Genomic DNA, 10,850 nt, shown 5'->3' with positions numbered 1-10,850 from the left:
GAGGGTAGAGAGAATAGTGCAACAATGAATGAGTGGAAGCCCAAAATCTCTGTAAATGTTTATGAAAATTAATAAAATATAATTATAGAAAAAAAAAAAGAAGAAGTATTTCAACCAAACATTCTACTTTCATGTGCTATAAAACTTTTATTATTAAGACAAAACGCAGAACAGCAACTAAAGAGTAGGACATTTACTCTTAAAAGTATAAATCATAGGTCTTTTCCTATAGGTTCCAACATACCATTCTCCATATTTGATGAGTTTGCTTCGGAAAAAAAGAATACCAGGTTTGATTTTTATTTTTTAACCTAAAAGATTTTTGGTTATTATAAATGAATATGAATTGAGGGGTTACTGTTACCTCTGTCAACATAAGTACTGAGTATATTATGTCTTTTTCTAGTCCTCCTACAGATCCACCAGGGCCTTTAACTCAGAGAAGACCTCTGGCAATTCTCAAATCATCAGAAAGCATCCCTTTAAATGACGATGTGTCTCCAGATGTTTGTGTAAGAGCAGTTTTCCTTAAGTTAATATAAATAAGGTAGTAGATTATTTAAATTCTCACAGACTTTAAAGTTAGACTATAAATCACTGGATTGAAATAAGTACTTGAAAAGAAACTGAACAACATTAGTCATAAGGCCAAACAAATCAAAACTGTAATGACATACTGTTTCACACCCACTAGAAAGGCTATAATTTAAAGGATGGACAATAGCAAGTGTTGGCAAGAATGTGGAGAAATTGAATCCCTCTTAATTTTGCTCATGGAACATAAAATGGCACAGCTGCTTTGCAAAACAGTTTGGCAGTTTCTCAAATAGTTAACCATGGAATTACCATATGATGCAGTAGTTCTTAAGTATATACCAGCCAGCCAAAGAAAACTGAAAACATATTTGCACAAAACTTATATACATGAATGTTTATAGCAGTGTTGTGCATAATACCCAAAGTGTGGTCCCATCGCAAATGCCCATCAACTGATGAATGAATATATAATGGAATTCTAGCATATCCATACAATGGAATATTAATCTGCCTTAAAAAAGATTGAAGTAATCATATATGCTACAAAATAAATGAACCTTGAAAACACGGTAAATGAAACTAAACATCAAAGGCCATGTATTACGAGTATATATATATATGTATAAAATGTCCAAAATAAGCAAATCTAGACTGAAACCACTATCATCAATCAAATCGGGTCCTTCCTTCAGGTCTCTCAGACTGGAAATCTTTAGAGAAAATTGCCTGTCCACCTTCCACAGAGCAGCTGATACTTCCAAACCAATAACCTTTTAGCTAGCATTGTAACATATAATGTACTGTACTGCCTAAGCTCCTTAAGCAAATCTATATTAAGAAAAGAAATAGATTCAGAATTACTGACAAATAAAGGAAGATAGGGAGCTCTGGTGCCCTAGTGTTAAGGAGCTGCACTGCCAACCACAGGCCAGTAGTTTGAATCCACTATCTGCTCTGTGACAAAAGGATGGTCATTCTCATCTCATGCAATTTCTGCCTCTCAAAACCCTCTGGAGGGTCAGCTATGGGTCAGTTCCGACTCATGCATACATAACAACAAAGGAAGAGAAGGATGATATAATAGTAGATGCAGAGCTTCTTAAGTTGATGAAAATGCTGTTAAGTTAGAGATTGATTGCATAACCTTTTCAGAATTCTGTAAGTCACTGACACATACACATTTTTAAAGGATGAATGTTAATAATATTATGCATTAATAATATCTCAATTTTTTTTAAGTAGGAGTGGGAATCACTGGCTGAATATTAATAATATTATGCATTAATAATATCTCAATTTTTTTTAAGTAGGAGTGGGAATCACTGGCTTAAAAACTTTTTGAACTCCAAAATAACCACATGTAATCTGATGGAATAAATTCTTCTTAGACTAAAAAAAAAAAACAAACAACTTTTTGAACTTAATGTTTAAACCAATATAGCAAAGAATCTTTGTTCTTTTTCCTATACAATACCTCTTGTGGCAGTGGAAAATTATGTGAATTGACCATTTTTTTTAATTTTTTTTTTTTATGGTGAGAAAAATTTATATTTAGAATTAGTCAACTGGACTCAGTTCAAATGATCCCAACTTTGCTAGCAACATCCAAAGCATCCTAGGAGCAAGTCAAACATAGGCCGCATTCTCTCCATCAGGCCTAATCAAAGTGTTGACCTTAGCCACATCAGTGTCATAGAGTTTCTTTACAGCTTGTTTAATTTGGTGCTTGTTGGCCTTGACATCCACAATGAACACTAGTGTGTTGTTATCGTCTATCTTCTTCATGGCTGACTCAGTGGTCAGGGTAATTTTCATGATGGCATAATGGTCCAGCTTGTTTCTCTAGGGGTTGCTCCTCCAGGGGTATTTGGGCTGCCTTTGGAGTCTCAGCATCTTAGGCCACCAAAAGGTGGGTGACATGAGGATCTTTTTGGGGGGGTGGCTGCTGTGGATGCCCTTCAGGACTGCCTTCTTGGCCTTTAATGCCTTTGCTTTGGCTTCCTTCCTTTTTGGCGCCATCTTCGTAGAAAGGAACCAACCATTTTTATTAGTGTTTTGTGGGAGTTTTTTTAATCTCTAGTCCAATGTCACAATATTTAGGGTAAAAGGACTTTGTGTTCACTTATCTCCACATGTTTACAAAAAATAGTTTAATTTTAAAAACCATATATATGTATCACTATAAAGATAAAAGCTTATTTAAATGTATAAAGTATTAAATTATTTCAGGTTTTCATTTTTCCTACTTTGTTTTTTCTTTCTACTATGAGCAATATGCTAAAAATTAAGTATACAACATAAAGGAGGAAGACTTAAAATATAGAATAGCAGATTCTCAGAATTTTTCTAGACCACAGCCAGAAATAAAGAATACACTGCTGTCCAATATTTTTCTGCTTATTTGTTTGGCACATGCTCTTATTATTTTTCATGATATACATTTTTTTGCTGTAATGTGTTTTAGAAATTTTCTTTTCTAGGCACAGTCACTGTAACAACGGGCTTGAGCATGTTAGAGCTCATGATGATAGTGCAGCATAGGGAAAGGTTGCAATTCAGAGGTCACTATGATCTATAATCTACTAGACTGCAACACAGCTTCTTAGATGCTGCTCCTGTACCCTGTTGTGAAATCACTGACCTATATATGTCTCCCGTAAGTAAAAAGAGAAGCTATTCCTAAGCTCACTGGAATATTTTACCTAAACTTTACATATTCTCTTATTCAGGATGAGTTTACAGGAATTGAACCCTTGAGTGAGGATGCCATTATCACAGGCTTCAGAAATGTAACTATTTATCCCAACCCAGAAGATACTTGTGACTTCGCCAGAGCAGCTCGTTTTGCATCTACTCCTTTCCATGAAATAATTCCCTTGAAGAAGCTCCCTTCTGATCCTGAGAAACTCTTACAGGAGGAGGATCTAGATATAAAGACCACCGAGGACCAGCAGACAACTTGTGGTACTGTCTACCACGAGACTCTCAGTATCAAGAAGCTAAGGTGATTGAGAATTACAGGCTGCACAAACAGATTGTCTTGAGTAGTGCTCTCTTAATCCCTGTGTGTTTGCTAGTCAGAGCAGTCAGTCATCAGTCACTGGCCGCCTACTAAGTACTATGTTAAGTGTGTTCCATAACAGTAGGACTTCTGCAGATTAAATGTCTATGAAATTTAGGGATTTCTTTGGATGAAAGAGAAGTACATTTTGATACTCATAAGACTAAAGGTTCAGGAGGATTATGACGTCTTTGAGGAATCTTGACAAAGGCGATTGGAAGAAAGGATGCATTTCTTTTTTCCTTTATATTGAGTGTAAACTGCAGTAGAGTAGCTTGATAATTATTTCAACTAGGCAACTAGAGTTGTAATTTTAAAAGTACCTTTTGAGAGAGGGGTAAAATGAGAATTAGTGATTAGGTGTAAGAGCTTGGGACAGAGAGCTAGAGACTAAATTTGTGAATTATCTATATTTAAAAATCAGCTCATTTAGAGGAACTAATTTTAGTTTTAGAAATATTTTTAGTTTGCCAATTTGTGGTTTTAGGACTGCAATTTTTTTAACTTTTCCCCGACCATTTAACTATCATATTTACTAGCATGGGTTCATTTTAAGTAATTTGTCAGAGCTCTGGTGGCTTAGTGGCAAAGAAGCTGCTCTGCAATCCTGACGGCTTGTGGTTCAAATCCACCAGATGCTGTGCTGGAGAAGGAAAGGCAATCTCCTCCTGTGCCAGTTGGATCTGATTCGACGGTACACAACAAGAAAATAAAAGAAATTAAGTTTTGTCTCAATTCCTTTTTCAGTCTTTTCTTGGGGAAGAGTAGACCATCCTGAAAAGAGAGAAGAAGAAGAAAAATAGTATATTAGTCAATATTTTCCAGTAGTTAAGAATGAGTGTAAACATTTACTATCGATTATATAAATGCCGAAATAGCTTAAATCTAGATATTTTGTCCCGGACATTGCTTGTTAACTGTTATAGGTGAAATTATCTAGATTCTCATTCTGAACCTCCTCTTTTGGAAAAATAATAGATTTTAATGAGACTATTAGACAGTCTCGTGGTGATGAAAATAATTGAGCATTCATTTACTTTCCCAGAGGTTGATGGTTCAGACTCACCCAAAGATTCCTCAGAAGACCACCTGGTGCTCTGCTTCTGAAAAGTGACAGCCTTAAGAACACACTGCGGCATTTCTGCTCTGCACAAATAAGATTTCCATGAGTTGAAATCATTTAAAATACTACTAGCAATAAATGTTGGAAGGAGGAGTGGCATCCACTTCCATAATAGCTTGCCTCTGGAAACCTTATGAACCTGGAGAGAGGATGAAAGGCACCCAAGTGTCGAGGACTCTCCTTCATAGGATTGCTATGAGTCGCTTGCGACTCAATGACACTTAACAACAACAACAAATGAGACTGTTAGCTATCAGATAAATTATAACAAAAATGTATATGTATTAACCCTAGAAGAATGAGCTCATTTATGATTTTTTTTTCAGTCCCATTATTGAAGATAGTCAAGAAGCCACACACTCTTCTGGGTTCTCTGCATCTTCTGCCTCAGTTACTTCTACCTCATCCATCAAATCTCTGCAAATTCCTGAGAAACTAGAACTTACTGATACTGCAGGTAAGATACATACCACTTGAGAGAAATGTACATCATGCCAGTGAATACTTACTTATCTTAGCAAATTGAGCTTTTCTGTCCCCGCCCCCATAGTTGTTACTACAAGTTGTGACATTTCCTGAATAAACTCATGCTACTAACCATAGTATTGTAAAAGCATATCATACATGACTATGGTTAGACTAGCAGTATTATCTGTTTAGTCTTGTTTTCTCCCTCTCTGTTAAGACATCCAAAGAAGGTTAGTGGTACAATTGTTACACAGTTGGCTGCTAATGTAAAGGTTTGTGGTTGGAATCTATGAGCCACTTTTTAGGAGAAAGATAGTGGCTATCTGTTTCCAAAATATTTACAGGCTATGGGACAGGTCTGCTCTTCTATAAGATCTCTATGAATCAGAATTAACTCAGCAGAAACATTTTTTCTAAGTTAAAATAAATAGCCAGCGCCTTTGTGACCTAAAGGTTGAACAGTCAATTGCTAACTGAAAGATTAACAAATGGAACTTGCTGGCTTCTCTGTGGGAGAAAATCTGACAGCTCCCTTAATGTACAGCCTAGAGCAGGTCTGTCCTTCCTTATAGTGATCATTTTAAGTTGGAATTAGTTTGGTGGCACATAACAATAATTAGAATATCCATTTTAAGCATTATGTTTTCAGTTTATTTTTTTTTCACCTTTTTTTCTCCAGAAAGCCCTACTCGGTCCCCTTGGTGTTTAGAGCATCGCAAGCAACTGCTAAAATCTCTACCAGAGTTAAGTACTTCTGCAGATTTTTTCGTAGAAGATAGACCATTGCCTTCATTGGAAATAGAGAAGGAGATTGAGTTAGGTAAGTATCATTGGCTGTGTGCCCTTTCATGTATGACTGTGCTCAAATACATATATATAGTCCTAAATCATGAGTAGTGGCATAATGAGTGGCCCCTAACTTACAACAGAGTTTTGTTCTGTTAATGCCTTCCTATATTGAGTTCTAATGTAAGTGGAATATCTTTTTTCCCCATTGTTTTTATCTATCTTTGTAATTCCAATCTTTTATCTTTTAGGGTTATGTATAAATTTAAATATTTTTAATTACACTGTTCTTAGGTGCCCTCAACTCAACTCTTACTTCCTAGGACTCTTTGTATAACAATGAAAAATGCCTCATCCTGCACCGTCCTCACAATCACTGCTGGGTTATGAGTCCGTTGTTGCAACTACTATGTCAATGCATCTCATTGAGGATCTTCTTTTTCACTGCACCTTTAGCAAGTGTGATTTCCTTTTCTAGTGATTGGTCCCTGGTAACATGTCCAGAGTACATGAGACAGAGACCGCTATTCTCCCTTCTAATACTCATACACTTTAAAGAGGTACTAGGCCACGGATTTGCCCAGTGCAATAAAATGATTGCTTTCTTGGCTCTTATATTGATTGTGTATCTAAGGAAAATGAAATCTTTGATAACTTCTTTCTTTTTTGTCTTTTTTTAAATTTTATTTTGTGTACCATCAAATCGGATCTGAGTGGTACAGAAGGAGATTGCCTTTCCTTCTCCAGCAGAGCATCTGCTGGATTTTTTCTGTCTTAATGTTTGCTTATTGGTCCTGTTTTGTAGATGTTGAAAATGTACTCTTTATGGAAGGGTGTGGGCTTTGACCAACATCAGTTAGTGTTTCAAGTCTTCTTCGCTGTTCATAAGCAAGATTGTACTGTCTACGTATCACAAGCTATCTTGTTCCAATACTGATACCACAATATTCCTCATATAGTGTAGATTCTTGGATTATTTGCACAACCTACAGACTGAATAACTCTAGTGAAAGGATCACGTACTTTTGCTGTTTTAAGTCAGGCAGTATCCCTTTGTTACTTCTAAACTGCTGCTGCTGCTGCTGTGCTTAAGTACGATTCTGCATTGTCCTAATTAAGTATTATGTATTTCCTTTCTTCACAGTGCTATCCAGTTTGTTATGATCCACACAGTGAATAAAGGCTTTGCATAGTCAGTAAAAACAGTAAACACATCTTTGTGTAGTATTTCTTACTTTCAACCTAGAGCTGTCTGACATTTGCAATAATAGACCTCAGTCCTCATCCTGTTCTTAATCTGACTTGAATTTCTGCCAGGTCCCTGTCGATGTATTGATGCGACTGATTCTAAAAATATTCTATTAGATCACCTTTGGAATAGGCATATTTCTAGATCGCTTCTAGTTGTTTGAAGGAACCCTCGTGGCATAGTGGGTTATATGTTGGGCTGAAAACTGAAAAGTTGTCAATTAGAACCCTCCAGAGGCTCCCTGGAAGAAAGCTAAGCCAGTTTGCTAACATTTAGATTCATAGCCTTAAAAACCTGAAGGCTTGCCATGAGGAACAATTGACTTAATGACCGTGGGTTTGATTTTTTTTGTTTCCAATCAGTTGGCCAGGTAACTCTCTTCCAAATTTTTGGCATAGACAGAAGAATATTTTCAGCATTGCATCTGTTGTTGAAACATCTCAATTGATCTTCTATCAATTCCTGGAGACCGTTTTTTTACCAGTGCCTTCAGTATAACTTATACCTCTTCTGTACCATTGCTTCTTGATCATATGCTAATTCCTAAAGTAGTTGAAAGATAACTGATTCTTTTTGATATAGTGACTCTGTATATATTCCTTCCATCTTTGATGTTCCCTCTCTTTTTCAATTTTTTTTGCCTATATAATCTTTCACTATTGAAATTCAGTGCTTAAATTTTTCCTTCATTGCTTTCCAGTTAATAAATATTAAGCAGGTTCTTCCTGTTTGGTTTTCTAACACCAGATTTCTGCACATTTCATTATGATGCTTTATTTTGTCTTTTTTAATTACCCTTTGAATCTGCTGTTCAACTTTTACATCATCCTCTGTTCCTTTTGTTTTAACTACTCTACGTTCAAGAGCAAGTTCTAGAACTTCTGGGATCTGTTTTGGTCTTTTGATGTCCTTCTAAAACTCAGAGTCTTCAGTCATTACTGTTCAGTGCATCATATTTCTACTTGAAATGATCTCTGAATTCAGGTAGGCTACTTAATTATTGTGGTTCTCATGAACTTGTTTTAAATTTCTTCACCTTCAACTTAAGCTCTCATATAAGCCATTTGATGATTAGTTAGGCAGTGTGCTCTGTCCTTGTTCTGACTCATGGTATTTGAACTTCTCTTGTTTGTTTTCATAAATGTAATCAATGAGGTTTGTCTGTATTCTGTTCACATATATGGTCCACATGTATGGTATATAAGTTGTTGGGAAAAATTCTTTGTTTTATAATGCAATTTTCCACATTGTTTCTATCACAAAGCCCATATTTTCCAATGATTATCCTTTGTTTTAAGCTTTCTTATTCTAATCCCAAGTAATTATCAATGCATATTGTTTGCATGTTTGAATAATTTTCAGACTGCATGGTATTAGATGCCTTCAATTTGCCTATAGCTTAAGGAGGGAACTTTGGTGGCATAATCTTTAGGGAATTATGCTGCTTACCCAAGGTGGTGCCTCTGATTTGAATCCATGAGCTATTTCCTGGGAGAAAGATGGACAGTCTCCTCTGGCGCTATTTATACCCTCAGAAAATGCACTGAAAAGTCAGGAATGAGTCAATTCTAACTTGAAAGCAATAAAGTTTTGTTTTCCAAACTGGAGGGTTTATCTTCTGGCACAATATCAGTTTTCCCATGATGTTCATAAAGTAACAAAACCAAACACAAATTGTTAAAATTTACTCTAATGAAGAGTTGTTGACATTGTCTTTTGTAATAATGACTTGTGGAAAGTTCTGCATCAACTGGACTGTCTCTGGGAATGAGGATGACAGTGCTAGTCAAAATTTGCAAGTTACGTGTTTTATATTAATTATTTTCTCAGTATATTTCACAATAATGTATCAGTGCTTACAAAATCTGCCTGTTCACTTTAGCAAAGCAATGAATGTTTAGCAAGCACCTAACGTGCCTGGTTTAATTTCAATAAATATATTATAGTGTTCGGAACAGTAAATAATAAAATTGAACACTTGTGACTGAACATGAGGGAACGATAGCATCAACAAATTATGTGCTGCAACATGTGTATAGTACATTTTATTACTGAAGATAAGCTGTAACAACCCAGCCCCACCCCCACCTCCACCTAAAAATAAAAGGCATTTGGAAGTGCTTTTTATCGTAACTTAAGTACATCATAAATTAGAGTCTACCTGTATAGAAGTATATTGATGCTGCTAACTGGCAAATTTAAAAATGCCTCTAGCCAATACAGGGAGCTCTCGTGGTTTAGTGGTAAGGAGTTACACTGCTAACCCAAAGGTACATGGATCTAATCCACCAGCTACTCTTGGGGGATAAGATGGGTAATCTCCTCCTGTACAGTTTATAACTTCTGAAAACCCACTGGAAGGTCAACTGTGAGTCAGTTCCAACCTCATAGTACATAACAGCAATTAGTCCGGAAACCAGGAGATTAAAGGCTAGAGCTGTTTAAATGCTCACAATAACTTTTTAAATGGAATCAATCAAATCTTCTCAACAGGTAATGAGGACTATTACATTAAACAAGAATATCTAGTATGTGAAGATTACAAATTATTCTGGGTGGCACCAAGAAACTCTGCAGAATGGACCATAATAAAGGTGGGACCTATTTTCTAACACATAACCCACTTTCTCAATAATGTGAATCTATGCAATAACTCATGGGTGATGGAAAATGATTGTTTTTCAGCAATAGCTTTTGATCCAAGATATATTCATATCCTTTCAGTAGTCCCCTAAGCTTCCTTAAAGGAAAGTCAATGAGCCAGTAAGAGATCTGTCACCGTTATAGGCCAGGATCAGATAGCAAAGATGCTGTTGTGTAAATTTCTCAATATGTTAAAATACTTCAAATATTTTATCAGGTTTATCTGTTTTGAGGCACTATCTCAAATTTTCTGGTGTGCTCCAGGCTAGACAAGTTATATTCGAATGACAAGCACACAATGTCACCATGAGATTTCTTGTCACTGTTTTAGAGAGTCACTGTAACTCTTCCTTGTGTTGAATCCATTTTCCTGGATAGACTTTTCCCCCTTCATTTTTGAAGAGAAATACAAGATTTAATCCCTTGTATTTTGGTGAATAGATCTTTAGTAACATTTTAGGAATTTATAACACATAAATTTTTAAAAGGAAAATGTCAGAACATTCTTTATTCTGTCTACACTTTCACTTTATTGATGGTTTGACTCAAAATAGAATTCTAGGTTTAAAAAAATTTTTTTTACTTGGAATTTTACTTTTAGAATTTTAGTTTCTGATGATATTGTTCAGTCTTTGTGTGGAACTGATTTTCATTCTCTTTGAGTCTTTGTAGGCTATTATCTTTGTCCTTTGGTAAGAGGCTACTTTGGTAAGAGGCTACTGAACATCCTTTGATGTTCATTGACCACTTCTGTCTGAAACTCCTTTAATTCTTTTGTTTTCTTCAAGGAAAAATTATGTCTTTGTTTAAACTTTGATTCTAGAATTACTTTTATTAGAATATGAAGTCTCCTAGAATGATCCTTACCTTTTTCCCCCCTTACTTTCCATCTCTCAGGGGGCTCTAGTGGTGTAGGCCATAGGGTCTTGCACTCCTAACCCAAAGGCCCTGCCTCTCTCTCTTGCCCCTCCTCTTCCCCCTCT

General features: G+C 35.9%; 1 protein-coding gene across 1 annotated transcript in view; it reads left to right on the top strand.

Annotated features, from left to right (window-relative positions):
• BUB1B (BUB1 mitotic checkpoint serine/threonine kinase B) overlaps positions 1-10,850 on the top strand; it is a 61,124-nt gene that overhangs the window by 33,310 nt on the left and 16,964 nt on the right. The window contains 6 exon segments of the mRNA XM_006903803.1: positions 233-290; positions 407-512; positions 3,267-3,541; positions 5,048-5,178; positions 5,869-6,009; positions 9,718-9,818. Of these exon segments, the coding sequence (XP_006903865.1) occupies positions 233-290; positions 407-512; positions 3,267-3,541; positions 5,048-5,178; positions 5,869-6,009; positions 9,718-9,818 (812 nt within the window).

This window comes from Elephantulus edwardii, unplaced genomic scaffold (genome assembly GCF_000299155.1).
Source record: "Elephantulus edwardii isolate Elephantulus edwardi_28Jun2011 unplaced genomic scaffold, EleEdw1.0 scaffold00026, whole genome shotgun sequence".
NCBI classification, from domain to species: Eukaryota; Metazoa; Chordata; class Mammalia; order Macroscelidea; family Macroscelididae; genus Elephantulus; species Elephantulus edwardii.
The sequence above is the reverse complement of the archived record's forward strand: the minus strand, read 5'-3'. Positions and strand labels throughout refer to the sequence as shown.